Here is a 24,398-nt window from a genome sequence, read left to right on the forward strand (position 1 = left end):
GGTCTGCATAGCCCTTTCTGGTGATAAATAGAAATAAATATTTTGAGATTCAAGGTGGGATTTGGAAGAGAGGTGCTCCCTGAGAACTGTACAGCCTTTCCTTAGTACATGCTCTGCACAACAACTAAACAGATAGAGATTCACTGAACCACAGTAGCAAGTTACCCAGTCTGCCAACCTCAACTGGGCTTCCCTACATTTTGTTCTCTAGTGTTTTTTCCAGTCTAGTGTTAAATTTCTCTAGTGTTGGGACTTCCATTACCTCCCCTGGAGCCTTACTGCAGTTTTTAATAGTCCTCATGATTAGAAATTGTCTCCTGATATTCAGCACACAGCTTCATGTTCCTAAGTTTAGTCCATTACTTCTGGTTATGCTGTCCCTCTTGTAACACCTTACACAATTCCTCTACCTCCTGGCAGGTGGTTTTCATACCCCAGCCCCATCTTCATCCTTTATTCATATTTAGTTCCTTTAATTTCTCCTCTTAAACAAGTCTGACCACAACTGTACTTAGGGGCACAAGAATATTTGGGTAAACCCACAAGCACAAACACCATTACTGAGTCCCCCAGTTACTGCATTGGATGGTGGCTAACAAACGAGGCAGCTGCTGCCCACTACTGTCCTTGCTGAGCAGATGGCTTTCTCTTAGTTGAAACGAGTCCTTTTTTTCTCTTTTTTTAAAGATTGCTGAACTGCAAAAACTAGTCACTACTAGAGATAAGTTAGTTGTTCAAGACATGTGGTACTTCTCCCAACTTCTTGCTGTATGAAATCAGTTGTGATCTTTAAAGTAAAAAGAACAGGAGTACTTGTGGCACCTTAGAGACTAAAAATTTATTTGAGCATAAGCTTTCGTGGGCTACAGCATCCGAAGAAGTGGGCTGTAGCCCACGAAAGCTTATGCTCAAATAAATTTGTTAGTCTCTAAGGTGCCTGACAAACAAGTACTCCTGTTGTTTTCATGGATATAGACTAACACGGCTGCTACTCTGAAACCGATCTTTAAAGTGAGCATAATAGGTAAAAATTTCAAAAGCATCTAAGTGGCTGAGAACCCTAAATTTTATTTTCAAAATGACTTAGGCCAGATTAAGAGGCAGATAGATGCCTATTTGGACTTTCAAAAGCATCTGAGCAGGTTAGGCATCAAACTCTCCTTGAAATCAGTAGGACTTAGGCTGCATAGAATATGGAATCGTAGGATGGGAAGGGACCTCAAGAGATTGTCTAGTCCTGTCCCCTGCACTCATGGCAGGAATAAGTATTATCTAGACCATTCCTGACCAGGCGTTTGTCTAACCTGTTCTTAAAAATCTCCAATGATGCAGATTCCACAGCATCCTTAGGCAATTTATTGCACTGCTTAACCAACCTGACAGTTAGGAAATTTTTTCCTAATGTCCAACCTAAACTGCCCTTGCTGCAATTTAAGCCTATTGCTTCTTGTTCTGTCCTCAGAGGTCATGTTTTCTCAACCTTTAATCATTTTTGTTGTTCTTCTCTGGACTTTCTCCAATTTATCCACATCTTTCCTGAAATGTGATGTCCAGAACTGGACACAATATTCCAGCTGAGGCCTAATCAATGTGGAGTACAGTAGAAGAATTATTTCTCCTCGTGTCTTGCTTACAACACTCCTACTAATATGTTTGCTTTTTTTTTTTTTTTTTTTTTTTTTTTGCAACAGTGTTACACTGTTGACTCACATTTAGGTTGTGATCCACTGTGACCCCCAGATCCCTCAGTACTTCCTTGTAAAGTTCACTAGGCGCCTATCTGCATCTTTAGACATCTGAATATCTTTGTAAATCTGGCCCCAAGTCACTTTTAAAAATGAGACATAGGCTTCTAAAACATTTGACCCAATGAGTATAATTCACTCATCAGCAAATATTCTGAGTTGTTATTAGTATAAAAAATATATATGGCTAGTAAAACAATGGACTGATTACTGTTTTCTTCAATTAGAAATACAGTAATTCCTTACTTAAAGTCATCTGGGTTAACGTTGTTTCATTGTTACATTGCTGATCAATTAGGGAACATGCTTGTTTAAAGTTGTGCAGTGCTCCCTCCTAATGTTGTTTGGCAGCCGCCTGCTTTGCCTGCTTGCAGGAAGAGCATCCCATTGCAGCTAGCTGGTGGGGGCTTGTAATGTGAATGGACCCACAGCCCCCTATCAGCTCTCCTATCAGCTCCCAGCTCCCCTAAGTTCCCAGTGCTGCAGCTGCCCAGCAGGCTATCAATTGCCAGGCAGTTCAGCTGTCCCTCCCTGCGCTGCTGTGTGCTGCTCCTGCCCTCTGCCTTGAAGCTGCTCCCTGGAGCCTCCTGCTTGCTGGGAGGGAGGAAGGGGAGGGGCTAATGTCAAGGTGTCCCCCCCCCTGCTCCTACACCCCACTTACTCCTTCTCCATATAGAGCAGGGAGGGGACACGGACGGAGATAGACAGAGAGAGCTTGGGACAGCAGCTGCTGTCTCTACTTCCTGATCCACTTAAAAAGACAATGCACTTAAGAGTGGGTCAGCTTACTTAAAGGGGCAGTGTGCATCTCTCTCTTTCTTCCCCATACACAAGGTGTGTGTCTGTCTCTGTTTGCTATGCTGTCTCCCTTCTCTCGCGTTCGTGCTGCCTTGTGTGAGAGGCTACAATAACAACGATGTGTTAACCCTTGAAGGCTCAGCCAAGTGCTAGTTCATCATTTAGTAGCAAGGCATTCCCTGGGAAATATCCCTCCCTCTTCCACCCTCTAACTTCACCACCTAAACCAAGCTTCACAATCATCATAGCTGTGAACAGTATTAAATTGTTTATTTAAAATGTATACTGTGTGTAAATCTATATAATATGTATATTTTTTGTCTGGTGAAAAAATTTTCCCTAGAACCTAACCCCCCTATTTGCATTAATTCTTATAGGGAAATTGCATTCACTTAACATCGTTTCACTTAAAGTCACATTTTTCAGGAAGATAACTACAACGTTAAGTGAGGAGTTACTGTAAATCTAACAAGGAACCCCATGCAAGTTTGCCTTCAGTGAAAACGCTCCACAAAGAGAAAGGAGTGTTTTGGTTTTTTTTTACAGCAAAATAGTTTATACAAAAGTATTGTATAGCATTGTATTGGGGTCATTCCTGTGCTGGTGCACAAAGGACTGAGGCAGAAAGCATATGAAGCCTTTATTCCCTATGCACTGAACAGGATTAAATCCCTTTATAGCAGTAGTGGGCAATCTGAAGAAAATCTGGGACCTGCGGGCTGCACATAGCACATCAGGATAATCTGCTGGTGGGCTGCGAGACAGTATTTACATTGACCATCCACAGGCATGGCTGCCCGCAGTTTCCAGTGGTCTCAGTTTGCCATTTCTGGCCAATGGGATCTGTGGGAATCGGCCTGCGGGCCCCAGGTAGCCCGCCACTGCTCTATTGCACAAACAAGAGCACTAAGAGATGAGCCTTACTAAGTACATCAGCCTGTGCAACATGTCCCCAGGGGGTAGTGGTCAGTGAATTAGTGGTATGTCTATCCCAGCCCCTATCTCTTAGTGGATAGCAGGTATGCTGCAGTCAATAGCAAATGCTGGTTGACAGCAAGTAGGAACATAATTTGCTTTCGCTCTCAGGGCTTGTTTACATTACCACTTAAGTCGATGTCACTTAAATTGCTCATGACAAAGAGACACGGATTGACCCTTTTAGATACGGCCTACGTAGGAGGTGGTGTGGAGCAGCAGAGTCAGCATATAGTCCAAGCTATAGATTATGTAGTAATTATATTGATTACTTAAGAATTCCCAGTTATCACCTTTGAGTGTTGATAGGTTCTTGTCTCAAGATTAGGCCCAGTATTATGTGCACAGTTGCAACACTCACACTATAGGAACCCTTCTATATTACGATAGTTTATTCCTACATTTAGCAAAGTCACAAACACTCTAACTCAGTAAGGTAGATAGAGATAATACAGAATGTACATCTGAACATCTATATACTCACATGCAAATGTTAGCCACTGAAACCTGAAAGGGTAGCCACTGTCTTCCTCATCACCATCACCTTCCTCCTCATCAACAATGGCCATCATTCTAGCATCTGCTGGGGGCTACATCTCTCTACTCTCACAGCCAGGCTGGGATACAACTTTAATAATGTTACACTGATGCTGCTAGGTATAATGCATATTCTGTAGAGGTTTCTCCCCCCACCTTCCTTATTTGTATTTCCTCACCCTAATAATGTTGGGTTGCCCTTTCCCCGTAGGTTGGTATATGAATTCTCAACTTATTATCATATACATCAATTCGTTGCCATGGCACTCTTGTGATCAGATATCTGCAGATGTTAGCTCATGTTCCTGTGGTTGGCTGGTGTCATTATGGTAAACTCCAACAAAAATCCCCCCTTACATCCTCTATTCTCAGTTCCCCAAAACTTGAAAGTTTCTTTTGGGCTGTTTATCTGTGCCAGAGTTCACAGGCTTCAAGCCTGATGCTAACTGCTGTCTTATAGGGTACAGGCCTGTAGGTTCCTTGCATTACTGCTGAATATAATAGAGAGAGACTATAATGAAGGCAAGACAGTGAATATAATAAAGACAAGCTAGCCCTATGGGCTACAAGCAAGAGCATTCACTGGCACTGGGAGTGACTTCTACTGGTGCTGGGCAATTCCTGAGTGCTGAGCACTCTCAGTTCCCATTGAACTCATCTCAAGAGATTCTTAGCACATTGCAAATCAGGCCCATTGTGCCTCAGGGAGGCAGAGTACTCCCAGAATTCCCCAAGTGCACAGGGGCACACCCATTGCACCTCCCTTAGAAAACTGGCTGGTTTGGGGATAAGTTGGGGCTATTACCCCACCTTCTTCCTGTCCATTTTGGGGTGGCTTGTGCACCTGGGGGTGAAATCTCTTCATTCTCTGTATTCTCAAGTGCAATTTTGGCCCATCCTAAATTGGGTGTAAAGAGAGGAAAGCTCCTTGAGGACTTCTTCTCTTATACACTTGTGCAAGGGCCACTCAGAGTCCGGCCCTAACTGAGTTCCACACCAGATCTCCTTGGTCTGCCATGAGAGATCTAATCATGGCCAGTAGGATTCCTGTTTCAGAGGATGTACTCTGCAGCATCTCTGCTTCCAGTTGGTAGCACCAAGGAGGAGTTGGCCCATGGCAGGAAAAAAGATAGTGTCAAAGCACAGCAGTTAATAGGATCATAAGGGCTTGGTTTCTTATCCTAGATACTTCTGATGTTTTTATAACCCAATAAATAAAGCTTTTTTATCAAAATATTGTGTGCTCTTGCTTGTGACAAGTTAGTTTATTCTTCCTAATCGCACATATTGTGTAGATAGGCCTGGGCTACGTCTGACCCAGAAGACAGATATTGGTTTTACTCTTCTATAGGAAATGGATATGTATTTTCAGATGCACTACTCAGTTGTTAAAGTTCATTCTCTTGACAATAATATTCCTAAATTTAATTATATGCCTTTAATCTACTGGCAGTAAGGAGAAATCTTCTAACTGCATTTGAAGTGATCAGTTAACATTTTAAATATTTATCCTGCTGTAATTTATAATGCACTCGGTATCTTCCCAGTAAAGCTTGTCTTCTCTCTTTAAAATGGGCTCTTTGGTATCCAGCAAAGGGTTTTGTTGCAATAAGAATTAAGGTGTGTCTCTAAGCTTTTACCTGGGAGCAATAATGATGTTGTCAAGCGTTTCAGTTGAGACCAACCCAGGATTTTTGGGTGGGGAAACAGACTCTGTTATACACCATCTTCAGTGCTTCCTTCAGAGGGAAGCAGAACACCTCCAGAGCTAGAGTGTAAGAACATCTAGTGAGAGTCTTTTTACACAGACATCAAAGTGAGGGGGGAAAGGGAACAGCAGGGTAACCACAACTCACTTGGACTTGTTTCTAAGAGTAATCAGATGCAATGGATTGGCTCCCCTTCAGAACAACTGCTGTTCTATTCGTTTTAATGGTAAGTAGAATTTTAAAACAATATTTGTAAGCTCTTTTAATGTATGTCAAAATCCTTTTCTACAGATGATTACATTTACTGCTGCCTCTACTTTTAACTACATTGAAACTCATATTAATCAATAAGGCAATTTTAAACATTGTGCATTAGAAACTAACCATTGCTTGTTTTCAACTGAATCTTTTAAAAAGCTTCTGCAAAAACAGCCCATCTTTAATTTTAATGTTATCAGAATTATTTCTTTTGAGTATAACTGTACCCATTGTACCATTCTGATTATTAATGCGTGACTTATTTATAATAAATACTTCTTAACAAGCTGCTTTCTTTCTTTGTTGTTATTATTATTATTATTATTTTATTTTATTTTTATTATTTGGTTGTACGTTTGTCTTCCTTTGTGCAATGTATCAAGGAGGAGGAAATCCAGCATTCTTTAAAAAAGGATGGCTAAGATTACTTCACAATAGATCAAACCCTATAGTCTATCCAGGCAACCATCCCCACCTCCCATTTCATTAAATTCAGTGGAAGTTTTGACTGAGTAACAATTGCAGGATTTGGCCCATTATTTAATATTGCAAGGAACCATCACTACTTGGTACATTAACATAGTAGTATTAGTGTATAAAAGTAGAGAATAAAGAAATCCTTACATTGGAGGTGTTATTCTCTTACTGTGTTTTATATTATTGCAAAAAAAGGAAGCGGTGCTTGTAGTAAGGCAGAATAGTTGTGTAAGATGTAGGCATCAGGAAGCTGAAATTAACTAAAAACAGAGAGATATAAAAGAGGATCACAGAGGATTCTGTGACAATCTGTTCTGGCATCATATTCTGTTTTATTGGTTTGGGATCTGTTTTTCATAGTTTATCTTGCTTTTCTAGAATTAAGGACACTTATAAGGCCCTAAAACCTAACAAGAGTAGATTCCCTGTACAATGGTTTGTTTTGTGGAGTTTGTTTCACACAATCTATACAATGAAGTGTACACCTATATTAACTTTTTAAAATAATACTAGTAACGATATCTAACAGATTATTGACATAGAATTAAAGAATACTGGGGCTTATTTTGGAAAGATTAAGCAAACCTTAGCTCTTAGCTTTGCATTCAGTAAAGTAGAACTAATCGACATGGGCAGCGGCCAAGTAAATAATTTTAGGGCTTGGCAAAAACCAGACCAGGTTATAATTCAGATTAGTTTCTGCTTGTTTAATGCAACATACAGGTCTCTTCCACGTCTGGAATACTGTGTGTCATAATAACAATTTTAGCCTTTTATTCAACATTATCAGCATTAGGTAAGATGAGGTTTATTAAATCACATGGTAATAAGTATTCTTCATGTTTGGAACTTCAGTGAACATAAACTAGTACTGTACTATAAATTACTGTCCATTTGAGTGCACATTTTACTGTAGAAAAATAATCTCTTTCAACACTGTAGAACTTTAATTTAAAAAAAAAATACCTAAATGTTACCATAGTTTTGTGACTGAGTCAGGATTTCAGTTTCAATTAGGAGAAGTGAAAGCTTATATAAACACTAACCACATTTTGGCATGTGTTAGTTGTATGGATGGTCATTATGCAAAGATATCAAGTACAGTCATTGGAATATGTTTTTCTCTTGTCACAGAAGGACTGGTCAAATGTTCATAGCTGGAATTTACTGGGATCTTATTTTAATTCAGTCTCCGTCCAAATGGCTAAGAAAAAGAGGCTTTTTTGTACATATAGAAGTAGAGAGATTACCATATATACTTGTTCATAAGTCAAATATTTTTGGTTAAAAAGTGACACATGAAAGAGCAGGGGTCAGCTTATAAAGGGTATACACCAAAATTTGATGATTTTAAACTCCATTGACTCATTGAATTGAATATATAATACATTGTCATTTTGTTTACCTGGAGCGTTCACAGGCACGGAGCCCCTCAGCTCCCAGTGTCTGTGGTTTGCCGTTCCCAGCCAACGGACCTGCGAGAAGTGGCGCTTCCCGCAGCTCCCATTGGCTGGGAATGGCAAACTGCGGACACTGGGAGCTGAGGGGCTCCATGCCTGTGAACGCTCCAGGTAAACAAAACGTCCAGACCCACTAGCGGCTTACCCTAACAGGCCAGGAGCCAAAGTTTGCTAACTCACCCAAAACTCACATTGATTTAGAGGTTAGGCTTTCCATCTCTTTTCTTCCTTTTTTAATGAAAGACACCTATGTGAGTGTATATTTGATGGTGGATTAGCATATTTTTAGCATATTTTTAACAAATTAAGCTAAATAAAAATGCTATAGAAATATACTCCCTGTAGTATTCTGAATGCGTTCTGAAATGAAAACCTTATTTTACCAGAAACAGACTGTGCTCTGCAAGTATGAAACTTTTAGTACACATTTCCCCATTCATGGGGCTGATTCTGCAACCCTTACTCTTATGACTTCAAAGGCATTACTTGCATGAGATGAGTAGAGGGTGTAGAACTGGATTTTGTTTGTTGTACTTGTCCAGGCATGTTCTGTGGAAATTGTATGTTTGATTCAATATGACTCATCTCCTTCCAGATACCATGTGATGGTCAGTTTATAACAATCTTAAATTCACCACCTGTCTTGCTTGGCCACTTTTTTTCCATATATTTTCTTCACTTTCTCTTCTAATTGCAAAGATATGGGTTTCGTTGTCCACTCATAATTTGGTTGGATAATTACAATATGCTGCAGGGGCCAAACTCTCCCCTTGGATATGCCTGTAGAACACCCACTGACGCCAGTGGAAGCTGCAACATGTATCTAAGGGAAGACTTTGGCTTTAGGAACTTAGGCCAAAGTTTTCAAAGCGTCTAATGTTAAGTACTTAAATCTATATTTAGTTTCCTAAATAAAAGTGGACTGATTTTCAGAGATGTTGAATGGAAGCTGTGGGTTGTAAGCACCGCTGGAAATCTGGAACATTTTATTTAGGAGCCTAAATATGGATTTAAGTACCTAACTTACAAAATTGAAGTTTGAAAAACAATTGTCCTTAGATCCTTTACTTGGGTTAGTTCTCCATTCATTTTTCGGATGGTTAATGTCAGTTAAGAAATGGAACCCCACAGAATTTCTATGGGATTTGGCCTGTATTATTTATCAGATAGAGGAGAACAAATCCTGATGACAAACTTGTTAAGGTGTTTAGTTCCATGAATACACATGTTTAAAAGTGAATGAAGTTTTGGGCCTCATTCTGCTCTCATTGCAGTGGGGAGTGTAACTTCCATTAACGTCAGTGGGACCAGGGTTGGGAAAACATAGCATGTATAAGTGTCACCTTCAGTTTCCAATATATCACGGAAAGCATCTGGCCAAAGTTAACATCATCAACAACAACTACCAGAAAAGTCATCGTACAAAGTTTTCGCTTAAAAATGAAACTGTTTGTTAATTACAGGACAATGAGGAAGCTAACGGCAATGAGAAATATGCTTTTCTGTTTTGATTTAGATGATATTATGTGGGTTAATTAAATATGTAGGGGGAAAGTGCAGTCCTAAGCTTCAACCCTATAGCTCAGTATTTGCATGCAGTGGTTTGGTTTTGTTTGGGTTTTTTTTTTATGGTTGAGTTACAGAACTCTGGAAATAGAAATTCATGAAAGGAAGGGTTTGTTCTCAGAGGTCTTTACTCAGTGAGAGTTTTGGCTGAGTAAGGAGTGTAGTATATGACCTAAAGTGCTGACACAAACATAACCACAGTGGCACAAGGATGACTAATATATTGAGTGTGAGTGCCCAATATTCCTCCCAACGAGATCAACAAATACTCCCCTTGACTTCAAAGAGAATAGAATCAAGCCCTTTAAGAATGATGTTGGGAAACAGGGCAAAAAAGGAGTTATGGGCATGTTCAGTCATTTGGATGTGAGTAGGTGGAGCAGGGAGGATTCCATAATTGCGTATTATAATATTGTTTGGCAGTCAGCTAGTGATTAGTTAATGTCTGTACACTGCTTTGAAGATGCAAAGCACTATATAAATGCTAAGGGCCAAATTCTGCTCCCAGTTACGTCAGTATAAATCTGGAGTAGCTCCAGTGACTTTAATGGTGTTATTCCAGATTTTTCTCCACTGCCAGTGGCACAGGTTTTTCATATTATCCAATTGAATTGCAAAGCTTTGAGACAGCCTAAACATAAACATGTTTAAGATTGTGCCAATAAAGATATTTTTTTCAGCCTCGCATCCCCCACCCCAATCTAGCAAATACTTCCCTCAAGTGCCTACTCGCTCTTCTATGGACTTCCCTTCAGCAGGAAGTCTCACACAGGCTCATGATCTGTGAAAGGACAAAAATCTTGATGGCACTCTGAAGGGAACCAAGGCTCAACCCCTGAGCCTTCCAGCAAAGCTATCAAGTTTTCCCTTTAATCAACTTCCTACCTGCTCCAAAATTCCCCACACCTTGTACCCTTTCAGAGGTGTCTGTTGCTGAACATATAACAAAGCACTGGCTGAATAGATACTACAGCACTTAACTCTGTAGGTGTTTGGTGTAATAGACCAAATATTGATATCACCACAGACTTCCTGTGTGACCTTGGGTAAGTCATTTAGCCTCTCTGTGCCTGAGGTCCCCATCTGTAAAATGGTAATAATAGCACTTCCCTACCTCCCTTACCCTGTGAGGATAAATATACTAAAGACTGTGAAGTACTTTGAGATCTACTGATGAAAAGTGCTATACAAGAGAGCATCATTATTATTATATTGTATACAGACTTCACATTCATCAGCTCAATGTGTACTTGTAGCATGAAGACTCTTGACTCAAAAAATAAACATCTCCTAAGTAGGAGATCCTCCATTACCCACAAGTAGTGTCAGGGCTTTTTTTCTTCTGTAGAGCAGCCACTAGAGGACAGTGGTGAAGCTAATCTTCCCATTCACAAACTGTGAATATGGAGTTTAGTTGCGTGAAATCCTTCTCTTCCCCCCAACAGTTCCAAGCTGCATGTTCAGAATATTCCCAGCTAGTTGGGGGCCCAAGAGTAAAGGAAAAATCTCAAGTGTAAAACTTGTATCTGTCATGACTTGCCAGCTGTGTTATCTACAGGTCAGGCAAGGCTGAAAATAAAGATTTTATGAAGATTCATAACCTTAAAAATTAGTACTTAAGATTTCTTTAGTAGCACAATTATTGTGCAGTGGTAATACTGTATCCTTAACACAACCCTGTGATTATGCATTTTGAAGAAAGGAATTCCAATGAATAGCTTAGAGTATGTGAATATATGGAATATAAGTTACAGTGTTGTGTCTTATAATATACACCAATTAATACAGACACTGGACAAGATTCACTAACTCTTGTACACCTTTCTGGGCCAACAAGGTTGCTTGCATGCGGGAGGTGATTTCATCCTAAGGAAGGGGAAGCAGTGAGGCTACCAGCACTTTCTCTTAGGGTTCCATTTTAATTCCCAAACGGGGCTGCACAGGAGCTCTGCCAAAGGAAGCAACTCCTAATAGGCGCTGAATCAGTGCCATGTTTGGCAGGGTTTTTCCTCATGCCCTTTTCCTGGTGGTGGGTGTAATTTGCTTCAGACTCTCCCTGAGTTGGGTCAACTCTGCATTGCCATCGAAGCAGGCTTGTGCCTGTCAAGCAGACTGCAGCCCTTTGTGGGTAGAGTATCCTCTCCTTCTCTCTCTAAGTGGGTAATAATTATGCCTGAACTCAAATCCCATTTCATAGCTGACTGTTTAAATTGTCACCTAGTGTACATTTTTAGATTAAAAGCGAGGCTAAAGCTACTAGCCCATCAGACCCATAGCTCTTTCTTTTTAAAGAGCCAATCCACATTTATAGTTATCCTTTCATGAGAAATACTTGTCTAGCCTATTTAGGTCTAGATTCTGGCCCCCCCCCCTCCCACCACCACCTCACAGTGAATAGTATCTTATTCTGTGAGTAGTCTCTTTGATTTCAAGGTGCTATTCAGCTTAAATTCAGGTAGCAAAATCTGACCCATAATCAATTCTCATCATGTACTAATAAATTGGGGCTAGACTGTACAACCTTACTCAGTGGTACGCGGTCACACAGGCAACCCCACTGATTTCAGTGGGATTACTTGCAGTCCTATTACTTTTGTAACTGGCCCCCCACATTCATAAATGGTTCACAATATGGCCAATTAGAGTCCAGGGGACAAAACTGCCATTTGTGAACCTCATTGCCATTGGAGATGAGTGATTTTAAAAAATAAATAAATAAAGTGACCAGCTTCTGACAATACACTCATTCAGTAAATCGTTGGAGAAAAATGTTTACAGGAAGGATGCTTGAGTTGAAGTTACCATGGGCTACATAGTAACTTCTGTGACAACTACTATTTTTTATCTTCCACAACACTTGGCATAAAATCCATTTGTTTAAAATGCAAAGCAAATGAAACTGTGGTGACTTACTGCACAGTAGTACATATATATGTACACTGAGAAATGAGCTTGGTAGCAGGGCTTCAGGGAAGAGAAGGCTATAAAAGATAGCCAAGAACGGTGAGAAAAGAGAAGCAACTCCATTCAGCCACTCATATTTGTGGGCCTTTTCAATGCCAAATGGAAATCAGGCTCTGATCCTGTAATACTCACATTAGAAGTCCTTTTTCATGAAAAAATATGCAGAATCAGAGCCTAAATTCATAACTGATACTGTGAACTGATAATTTTACTGTATAAATTGCACTTGTACACTATATTTAAGTGCATAGTTAATTTGTATTTCAAATTTTATTTTAAAAAATGGCTCTTTCCTCCTGAGCTTTTTGTCATCTTAAAGCAACTTCACATTGGATCTGATCCTGCAATCTTTACTCACATGAATATTTTCTTACTCAGTTAGGGCTTGATCCAAAGCCCACTAAACTCCATGGGAATCTTTCCATTTCCTTCCCTGGGCTTTCCATCCAGAGCTTAATCTCTTTGACTTCAATGGAAACATCCATATAAGTAAGAATTTCTCATATAGTTGGATATTAGGAAAAACTTTTTCACTAGGAGGGTGGTGAAGCACTGGAATGGGTTACCTAGGGAGGTGGTGGAATCTCCTTCCTTAGAGGTTTTTAAGGTCAGGATTGACAAAACCTTGGCTGGGAAGATTTAGTTGGGGATTGGCCCTGCTTTGAGCAGGGGGTTGGATTAGATGACCTCCTGAGGTCCCTTCCAATCCTGATATTCTGTGATTCTATGATATGAAGAGTGGCGCAGAGCATATCCCCCTATACTTAAACCAAGCCAGTATATTGGCCTAGGTATGAACTTTAGAATGAATCTAGTAAGAACAATTGCAGCCTTTATACCAATAAATCTCTCTTATAATGAATCTGGGACCTTGTTTTGTAGTCCTTTCTTTGAGAAACCCACTCTGACAGAATCAGATCAGGCCAGATAATTTTTATTTAATTTTGTTTATGCACATTTAAAGAAGAGGTTTAAATGATGGTTCAGCACTTCTTTCTCACAACCTTAAAGTGGACCCAGGCAAGATAGAACCGTAAGTGACTTGTTCAAAGTCATACAAGACAGTAGTAATGCCAGGACTTGAACAGGGGTTGCCTTTACTCAGTCCTGCATTTTTTACAAATACTGTAATTCACACTGCCCCTGTTATGACAAACATCTAAAACGTGATAAATTATTGAGAAAATTAAGATGGTCAGCTCCTTGTTTTTATTGTAAACTAAAGTTTATTTATCATATTTCTTAGCAGCCCATTTTACAGAGTCTAGGTCACTAGACAGTTCCATTCGTGCCTATTTATAAGTCAGTTATTACAATGTTGAAAACTTTTTTTTAATTTTAGAATCTGATACTAAAAATCTGGTATTGTCCTATTTCTAGAAGAAATGTTATGTCTAACCTACACAGTGTGTAAAAAGTATTTTGATATATATTTGACATTTGATGGAACAGTCATTGTTTAGGTTATATAAACCCCAAATTATTTTAATATGTAAACATTGGTAAGTGATTAAGTTAGGTGAAGGACTGAAATAAAGATGTAAAGAAATGGAAAATATTAGTTGTTGTGTTATATGTTTTATATGTGTGGTGGATTTAAGGCTGGGGAATGCAAATTGATGCATCAGGAGGAGGGAGGCTTAGCATATCAGGCAAGTCCCATAATGATTTACGCCCTATATTACCCATAGATGTCAATGATGTTATAGAGGGTTTAAATCAGTGAAATTCTTGACCTTTGCTTTCTATTTTATCAGAACATCTTCCATAGTTAAGGGAAGAAAAGGAAGAACTTGTGCAACTCCTCCTGTTCCCTGCAAAAACCACCATGATCTATTGAAGGGATTCATTTCCCATACAGGAAATAAGCCATACTCGACTCTTAATTTTTTTACAGAAAGAGACTTTGTTGAGGAGTTTCCTCTTGAAGGATGGAATAAACTGTCCTTTGCTTTTTCTTGTTGTTCTCTGATAAGAAATGACAGCACTAGCACTCCTTCTTCAGATCAATTTAATTTCTTTGTTCCTCTTGGCTTTGTGTTCCTTTGATTATTTTTTTCAACAAAAAAACTAAGCCCAGAACATTTTTTGTAGCATTAGGACAAAATTATGCTCACCTTATCCAGCCAAATATCTCCACTGAAGTTCCTGTTCCAGCTGAAATAAATGGCAAATCTCCCATTGACTGAAATGGGGGCAGTGTTGGGCCATTGGTTGAATAGCTTCTCTGGCTACATCACAGTTCTTAACTGGAGTATTTACATTCTGAAAATATTACTATTTGTGAACAAAACATTTAACACATGCTCATAAGTTATCTATTGTGAAATTGCTCCTTTAATCCAAACTTGAAAAGAAATCTGGGTAAAAGTCACACTGATGTGAGGACTAACATAAAGCCTTCCATACCATTTAAGCTCCACATTGAAGCTGTACAAAAAAGGCACAGAAAGCAGTGATGGTAGCAGGCAGGAGAGAGGGCATGTGTCAGGGGAATGCCCAAGCATTGATAGCAATTCAGCAGCCTCCTCACAAAGTGTCATGGGTAGCACATGAGGGATGGGCATTGCTGCTGCCCTGTGCCCTAATGGCATGTAGAGACTGCGTTTTGCTTTCTTAATCCCACATTTTACCCACTTAAGATTATTCAGGCTTTTTATAGACAAAAGAAATTTCGTCATCTGTGCACATCTCTTTTCAGGATATATCTACTTATTTCACACGCAGAACTCCTTGTGTGGAACACACAGAATGAGTGCCTAATATGGCTCAGTACATTTTTCTTAGATTTGTCAGTGAAAGATACCCAATCTTTGTATTTGACTAACTGTATTACTGTATTTGCAGGTACTCTTGGATTTCAGCATTGGATTTCACGTAGAGGTAATATATTTATAAAAATAGTTATTATTAAAGAGCAGACTTTCTGAGCAATGAAAATGTAACTATCATTAAAAATGAAAGAAAAAATTGAAAGGTTTTTGTAAGCTAAGATATTTTTGGACCATAAAACCTGAAAAAAATACTTAAATGTTGACTTGCTAAGGAAAGAGATCTAGTCCTGCAAACTCCTAATTTTATTGAAGCCAGCGGACTACTCACATGAGCAAGAACTTGCAAGAGTAAGGATGTGCAGGCTTAGGCTCTGGGACTATAAGTTTTATAAACAGATCATTAGTCTATACTAATGTTCATACTGTTTACTATCCACTGTCTTCCATACTTTACACTGTTAAAATCCTACCAGTCTATATTCGTTACAACTGTATTCAGACTGCTTGTCATAGTGACCCTGGAACTCTTTCTACCTAAGGTGAAAGAATGGAATGAAAATGGTGTGGCGCAATGGAAAACCTTCAGAAGACAAAAACGGGAATGGATTAAATTTGCTGCAGCTTGTAGGGAAGGAGAAGATAATTCAAGGAGGAATCCAATTGCCAGAGTAAGTGTCATTTATTGATTAGAAAGTATGTTGCAAAGAAAAGCTGATAAAGCTAGAGACCTAACTGGGCTAACTGGTGGAGACTTGGAAATATAAATTTTGCCTAGAATGTCCAAAAGAAAAAAGGTAGAATAGGAGAGGGAAGGCGCTCTAGATTCTACTGAGATTACCATACCCACATAAGATCAGAAAGTTGTGGACTAGACTGTGGTACTGAGTGTTCTTGGGGCAGTATGGAGGCCTCCTAGAGCACAAGTAAAGCATGAATGCTGCTTCATTTTTTGGGAAGGGCAGCATACATTCTGTCTGATGCCAGCTACACTATCATTTCATAATGGTGCTCTCTTTCCCCATCCACTTTGAGGAATCCCTGAGAGCAAGAATTGGGATAGTGTCTGACTAGTGTGCAGGGAGGCAATGAGGCAGAAGAGCAGGAGGGTCCCAAAGCCCAGGCTCCAGCCCAAGCCCAAACGTCTACACTGCACTTTTGTAGCCCTGCAGCCCAAGCCCCGCAAGTCTGAGTCATCTGATGCAGGTCAGCCATGGGGGTTTAATTGAAGTGTAGACATATCCTGAAAGAGCAGCACTGGAAAGCTCTCTAAGTGGCTACATCCAGCCCACCATGTTAAAGAGAATTCTGGCATAATGCAGTCTGCGGGGCCTATGAGGAGAGTAACTGAGAATTCTGTAAGGCTTTGTGAGTGGAGAAGCCATCACTTGTGTTCTCAGTAAACTGTGATAAACATAATATTTTCCTTTTGTTTATTGTTGTAGATTCGATCAGATTGCGAAGAAAACCAACCAGTTATATACAGCATCTCTGGAATAGGGATTGATCAGCCACCTTATGGGATCTTTGTTGTTAATTCAAGAACTGGAGAAATTAATATAACATCAATAGTTGATCGAGAGGTGACCCCAGAATTTGTAGTAAGTGTTGTACAATCCATTTATTAGCACAGTATATTCTCCTTTCTTTTTCACTTCATACCTTCTTTTGATGAATGCTGACAGAGAGGGAAGTGAAGTTTCAATTAATAATTATTTTCAAAATTTGAGTTTGTTTCTTCTTCTTTTAAATTATATATATTTATAACCCTCTTTATCCAGATTCGCTGCTTTGCTAAACATGCACTTACTGGTAGAGATTTAGAACTGCCTCTTGACCTTCGAGTCAGAGTTCTGGACATAAATGACAATCCGCCAATCTTTGCACAAACAGTGTTTGTCGGATCTATTGAAGAGAGCTCTATGGAGAGTAAGTAACAATTTTGTGCACATATTACAGCAATTGTCAGTAGCCATAGCAATAGTGGAGACTGCAAGACATTTCTTTTCAGCTGCTCATAATGTTCTCAAACAAATTCTTTTCACATTTAGAAATTTTTAGGAAAATGGGTTCTTTTTTTTTCTTTTTAAGTTTGGTTACTTGTTTGTGAGGGTAAATATATGTATAAATAATACAATTTTCCCCATTTGTCTTGACCTGAAAATATGTGTTTGTATAACTAAAAATGTGGTTGACGTTGGCAACTGCAAAGTAACATCCTAATACGGCTAACCTTTTCTACTAAGTACAGGGCTTACTAACAAGAGAATTCCTTCTGACTTTACTCATTGAATAATCTTTGTACACATCAGTAGGATCATCGAACTGAATGGGATTATAAAGATTACTCACATAATTATACATTTGAAGATTCAAAGCCCTGACTTTGTGATAGCCAATACTGTGACTTAAAATCAAACTGATGAAAACCACTTACTACTTTTTAAATTAAGGACACTTATATTTGGCAGAGTCCAACTTTTATATTAGAAGAATTCCAAAACGTGTTTCTGTTAGTCCCTAATCCTGCATGTTACTTCACGTGCCCTTAATTTGTAATGCTTTTTTAAGAAAGCATTTTTTAAGAAGTAATTGCTTACCATGACCAGGTTTAGCCATAAGTAGCTGATACAATGTTGACCACAACTTGTCCTTGTCTATATTGATCCCAATGTTATGGGAAGCATCATTTAGTTAGCTCAACTCTTCACAAGTCATATTCTAACACAAGGCAATTTTGCAGTGAAGTCAAGCCCTGGAAGTCAATAAATGAAAGTAGGAGAGTCTGCTTCTTCTAGCATTCTCTCCCCTCTTATGAAAAAGGGACATATTGCCATATCTGTACCATGCACCAAGCAGGAAACTAGGGGACACCTAATGGCTCTGTCAGTTCCCTTTCCTCTCCTTGCAATCCTTAAGTGGGTGGAGAGGGTGGTTGAGGGCAAAGTGGTTGTTTCCCTTCACAGCTCCACACTATGTGTATAGGCCTGCTTAGGGACATGAATTCCTTTCAAATGCCCAATTCTTTTCCTCCTGCCTTGTTCCTTTGCACAAAACGATGCCATTTGTTTAACTATATGATATCAACATCCATGATAACATACAGCCACAAAATTAGTGAATTTCCCCTACTTATTGTCATGTATTCATATTTTTAAAGGCTCGAATGAACCATTGTGATTATTTAGTCTGACTTCCTGCTTAACCCAGGTCATAGAATTTCAAAGTTCATCTACTTTAACCATTGAGACTAAAGGCAAAATTTTATCCCATGGAAACTTATAATATAGCTGTCCAGTTTAAAGCCTTATGAATAAAATTAACTCATTTGATAGATTCAAATATGGAAGCATGTTTTGGTGTACTTAATACTGCAAAGTAAAAATAATATACAAAATTCCAGGAAAGCATCAACATAAACTACTGAATATGAAGACGTTCTCCAAAAAAACTCAGCATGAAGTCTGATTTTCATGATTTCATTAAAACAAACTTTTAATTTGTTGTTACTATGTTATTCTAAACTTAAATAGATGTTTCTTCAGCCTACATATATATGTGAGATCAGAATACAATTTTAAAAATGTAGTGTGATTATATGTGCAGTATATCATCTTTAACAAACACAATACTTAATTTATTGTGAGGTTATTTGCTGGCATTTCAAAATACTAGAGTTGCCAACATATATCTTCATCTTTAAATAAAAATCACTTAATGTGGGAAAAATCATAAATAGTTACAATCCTGATTTTACCTTTTTAAAAATTCACTGATTATATCGGTTTCCAAACCCCTGCTTATCACATCTTGATAACCACTTCCATGGAGTGTAAATGATGTTCATGATCACAAACCTATAGATTTCACTTGGAATAAGTACAGCCACTCTTTTACTAAATTAAGTACTTTCTATTATTTTCTTAGTAAATGAAATTAAACATAGTTCCTTATAGGTAATATAATTCTTGTGTTTTGATGACTGCTTGTCTTGCTGACTAGTTTAAATTAACAAAATAGGGCTCTTATTGCCGATTTAAGTGATATTGTCTTAATTCCTAGATACTCTGGTGATGAAAATAATTGCCATGGATGCAGATGAACCAAATCACTTGAATTCCAAAATTGCCTACAAGATAGAGAGTCAGGAACCTGCTGGTGCATCAATGTTTATTCTAAATAAACATACTGGAGAAGTTCACATAGCAAATTATCTTGACAGAGAGGTAAAATATGTTAATATTCAGTCTGAAAGAATGTGTGTGTGAGAGAGGAGGGGAGAGAGAGTAATGTATTTAATGTTACAAAAGTGAAATAAAAGATTGAAAAGGCTTTATTTTTTAAAATACATACATACATTATGGGTTTTTTACTGTATTATTGCAAATATTTGTATCTATAACAAATTGGTGTATTTGAAAAGAGCAGCAAGAAATTACTATTCATTATGTTTTAACTTGTAAATAATGTGTTCATTTTTCTTTCTAATTTAGCAACATAGCAGCTACTCTCTTGTTGTGAGAGCCTCAGACCGCGATGGAGCTGCAGATGGAATCTCTTCCCTTTGTAATTGTAATATTAAAGTTCTTGATGTCAACGATAATTTCCCAACTCTTTCACAGAGTTCAGTAAGTTTTTTTTTTCCCCATCAAAAATAATATCACTAACATTTCTATGCCTAACATCACAGAGATAACCAGTGGAGCCCTTACTCATTCTCAGGAGAACTTTCTCCTATGAATAGTCCTATCACAAAGGTACTATTCACGTGAACAAATGCTCACCAACATAGGTAAGCATTCCACAACCTGGCCAATGGTCTACAGCATAGGCACTGACTTCACGGGTGCTCCGGGGTCAAGCACCCAGAGTTAAAAAGGAGTAGCTGCTCAGCACCCAGGAGTCAGAGCTTGAGTGTGGAATGTGATGAGTTCTGTGCTGCTAACAACTTCTGCCCTTGGGGCAGGGAGTTTGTTTATAAACAGAGGCAGGGTGATTAAGATAACAAAAGGCTGGTCATTAAATTAAATTAAATTAAAGTAAGGATCATTAGATGAAAGCATTCCCAGGCACTCCAGTTAAAACATAGGAAACAAAGGGTAGGAATAAATGGTCCATTTTCAGAATGGAGAGAAGTAAATAGAAGTTACAGCCCTCCCACCTCCCAGGGGCTTTTACTGGTCTGGGATCAGTGCTGTTCCACGTATTCATAAATGATCTGCAAAAAGAGGTAAACAGTGATGTGGCAAAGTTTGCAGATGATACAAAATTATTGAAGATAGTTAAGTCCAAAGCAGACTGCAAAGCATTACAAAGGGATCTCACAAAACTGGGTGACTTGGCAACAAAATGGCAGATGAAATTCAATGATAGGTGCAAAGTAATGCACATGGCAAAATATAATCCCAACTATACATACAAAACGATGTTGCCTAAATTACCTGTTACCCATCAAGAAAGAGATCTTGGAGTCATTTGCAGTACTCTGGAAGCACTGTTTCCAGAGTACTGCAAATTCATAAGAATCCTTCTCACACTGCTTGTATAATCCTGAACTGTGGAATGCTCATTCTCCTACTTCAGAAGACTTAAAAATTATCTACAGTCATCGATGGATCAGACACAACAGAATAATGTAGCTGTCCTTAACATGTATCAAAATAATACCAGGGAACCAAGATGTAATTAAGATTGCTGACAGTTTCATCCAGAAAGCTATAGTAAGACATAACATCTTTAAACTGTTAGTGAAGACAGCTTGTAGGTGATTGCCATGATCTTAATATACGGTAAGTCATGGTAATGTAATTATGTAGTTCATAACAGTTGAATCGTTATTAAAATAGTAAAGATACCAATGGTAGACACATTCAATAACTAGAATATGAAAGAAGTGTATAAATATGCTGAAAATAGCACCCCCCAACTTTCAGAGTGTCCCCCCAAACACACACACCTCTTCAAAAGCATCCACTAGCAAAAACAAAAGTCAGCACCTCTGGTTTACACACACAATTCTGATGGCAAATGCACAGGTTCCTTTTGCATCTCATGAAACCAGCTAGGAGGGTGTTCATGCATATGAAGTGGAGGACAAATTATGTAGTCCATGTGCAGGATTTTTTCAGTCCTAATTCATGGAAAACACCCATTGACTTCATCCAGGATGATTTCACAGACATCTGAGGCAATACACACATTTGAATCAGCAATCAGAAATACACCCTATGTGGGGCACATGATATTTTCACAACTAGTATTGATTGTGAAGATAACATATTTCAGAAATGTAAAACCAACATATGCCTCTCTGTAGTGCTTCTTCATTACAAAATATCTTTTCAGTGCTTGTTAACAGAGTGTGCATCTGTCATTCTAGTATTCAGCAACTATTGTGGAAAATTCACTCAGTTCAGAACTGCTACGGATACAAGTTCTGGATGCTGATGAAGAGTTTTCGGACAATTGGTTGGCAGAATTTTACTTTTTATCTGGCAATGAAGACAACAACTTTGAATTCATAACAGATCCAGCAACTAATGAGGGTATTCTGAGGGTTATTAAGGTAAGGATGTCTAAGTATTATAATTCAAAGATTTTAAAATGACATTTCCATATCATTAAGGGCCAGCTTCTGATGTATATAAAATGCAAGGGAATCCCAAATCATGCACTCCCTGTGTATAAATTGCAAGAGAATCTTATGCTGAGAGTAGAGCTGGATACTTTCTTTCTCCTAGCTGGAGAAGGGGCTATGGCCCCATAACCATCTCACACTGACTGACTGACTTTAAATTTCTTGGCTTGTATCATCACCCTAAGTGATAATACAAGCAGGCTGCAGATTCTTAAGGGGCAAGCTGCACTTGCTTACAGCTTGGAATTCCCAGGTATTCCATTCACCAGCTAAAGATCTCTTTAGCCTGGGTCCAGCACTGCCTCCAGTTCAGTCTTCGTTCCTCAGGTGTTTCCAGGAGTCTTCCTGGGTGAGGAGTCAATGAAGAACCAAGATGATGTCACTCCCCTACCTTATATAGCTTTTGCATGTGGTGGGAACCCTTTGTTTCAAAGCTTGCTTCCCATTCCCACCATCTCACACAAGGGATGCGCATGGTATGCCTCCATGGGAGAGCCTCTCATCAGGAGTCTCCCTATAGTGCCAATGACTGTGTACTCCTTGTCTTTACAGTTTGCTTTTGATGCCCTTATTCATGTTCCTTACCAGAGCTGTGGTTTACATAGCTACTATATATTATTCATATAGCAGTACACATTGGCAAGAGCAAAGAAAATAAAAGTTAAGGCTAACGTTCCTTCCTGCCATTGTGGTAAAAACAAAGAGCTAAAAAGGGGATGTCAATTTTAACTTTATATTTCTTGGCTATTTTCAGCTTAATGTAAGTTTGTTTAAGCATAATATTTTGAATATGGATTTTTTTCTTTAGATTCCCCCATTAATAGTTATATGTGCTTTGTCTTAAAGCATATGATATATCCATAAGAGCATAAATATTTTAATTTGTTTTTAGAATTAGAAAACTAAATTTAGAGTGATACATAGAATAATAGTTTTCTGAGCAAAGCCCCGTGTACGATGTGATTATGTGACTATGCAAATAGTCACATAATCCTCCTCTTTTGTAAAGCAGCCACATAAATCTCTCTTTTGTGGCACACAAAAGACCCACCAGACGCTTGGAGGAGTAGGATAGAAGAAACTAGAAGAGCAAGGAGGCTAAAGAAAAAAATATCAGCTGCAGAAAGAGACTTGAAGAGGGGTTCCTGCCCCTGCCAAGTCTGCTGGATCAGAACCCCTCAATCTCATAAAATGTAAGAGCTTTACAGAATAGGTACACGCCAACTCTCTCCTTCACAGTGTAAGGGTTCTACTGTCATGGAGCTGGAGCAAGCTGGCAGCAATGAGGCAAGCAGCCTGGCTTCTCCTGTTGACATCTTTGGAGTGCTGCAGCTGGGATTGTGTCTCCCCTGTTGGGTTCCTAAGATTTACTCTGGGCTGCGTTCTGGTGTAGTTTGAGTTCAGTGGGACAAGCATCTGGTCCTGGGATCTTGCTCAGCTTTAACTTTAATGGCTTCCTAGCTGTAGTCCCTTTCGCAGATCTCCCCCAGACAGCCCTGACTCTCAGAATACCTTCCCAGCTGAAGAGTAGGTGGCTTTCAAAAATCCTAGGCTTGCTTCAATAGACAAAAGAGGCCCTGCAGCAGTGAATCAGCTGGCCCCAACCAGCTTTGCAGAGAACCAAAAGCAGGGGCAACCCCCATCCCTGTCATGCATGTGTTTTGGACTTCTCTCGTTCCCTGCTGTCCAGTCAAAGGACATCCCTTTCTAACAGCAGTAAGACAGAATCGACTGGGAACAGAGGGGTGGGTGTGTTTTCATTCATCTAAAATTAATGAATCAACTGAGAGTTTATGGATTTGACTAAGTTCCTGTTTCTTTGTTTCTAACATTTTTAGCCGCTGAATTATGAATACATGCAAAGTTATCCACTGAGTTTTGGTGTTAGAAACAAAGCTTCATTCCACCATTCAGTTGCTACTCAGTATCAAGTTATAGGAACACCGCTAACAATAAAAGTGAAAAATGAGATAGAACCACCATGCTTTAGTCCATCTTCAATGAGCTTTTTTCTGCCAAGAACCTTATCAATAGCTGCCATGTCTAATTACATGGTTGGAGTATATACAGCCACTGATGAGGAAACTGGAAAAACTGCATCAAATGTCAGGTAAGACTGTCTTTACTCTCTGTGAGTAACATCCTCTCCCCAGCATCCAGCCTGAATAATGATGTGAGCACCTGAGTACCCAGGGAGTGGAAGGAATCCTCTATTCCAGACCATGGAACAGAATCAGAGCCTGGGGCGAATGCACATTTCAAAACGAGAAAGATTTCAAAAACTAAATAAAGCAATAAATAACCATTTAAATAATTTGAAAATGTTTCATCATAACAGGTAACAGATACATTTTAAACAAAGCACATAGGAAAGTCAGCAACAATATTGTCTCTTCATTTCTAAAAGATATTACACAGCAATGTATATTCCAAAGGGACAGTTTTGTATTCATCACATCCATGTATTGCCAAAGACGATTCAAATAGTTTCATGAGTATGG

The 24,398-nt window shown here is 38.9% G+C and overlaps 1 protein-coding gene across 1 annotated transcript in view; it reads left to right on the top strand.

The window, feature by feature from the left end:
* The first annotated feature begins 5,942 nt into the window (after positions 1 to 5,942).
* LOC127045644 (desmoglein-1-gamma-like) overlaps positions 5,943 to 24,398 on the top strand; it is a 34,768-nt gene continuing 16,312 nt past the window's right edge. Inside the window, exons 1-9 of the mRNA XM_050941939.1 lie at positions 5,943 to 5,990; positions 15,337 to 15,372; positions 15,803 to 15,931; positions 16,706 to 16,861; positions 17,042 to 17,189; positions 19,323 to 19,486; positions 19,754 to 19,888; positions 21,640 to 21,825; positions 23,736 to 24,007. Of these exons, the coding sequence (XP_050797896.1) occupies positions 5,943 to 5,990; positions 15,337 to 15,372; positions 15,803 to 15,931; positions 16,706 to 16,861; positions 17,042 to 17,189; positions 19,323 to 19,486; positions 19,754 to 19,888; positions 21,640 to 21,825; positions 23,736 to 24,007 (1,274 nt within the window). The remainder of the gene's footprint in view (positions 5,991 to 15,336; positions 15,373 to 15,802; positions 15,932 to 16,705; positions 16,862 to 17,041; positions 17,190 to 19,322; positions 19,487 to 19,753; positions 19,889 to 21,639; positions 21,826 to 23,735; positions 24,008 to 24,398) is intronic.

The sequence above is a fragment of the Gopherus flavomarginatus genome, chromosome 2 (assembly GCF_025201925.1).
Source record: "Gopherus flavomarginatus isolate rGopFla2 chromosome 2, rGopFla2.mat.asm, whole genome shotgun sequence".
In the NCBI taxonomy this organism is placed as follows: Eukaryota; Metazoa; Chordata; order Testudines; family Testudinidae; genus Gopherus; species Gopherus flavomarginatus.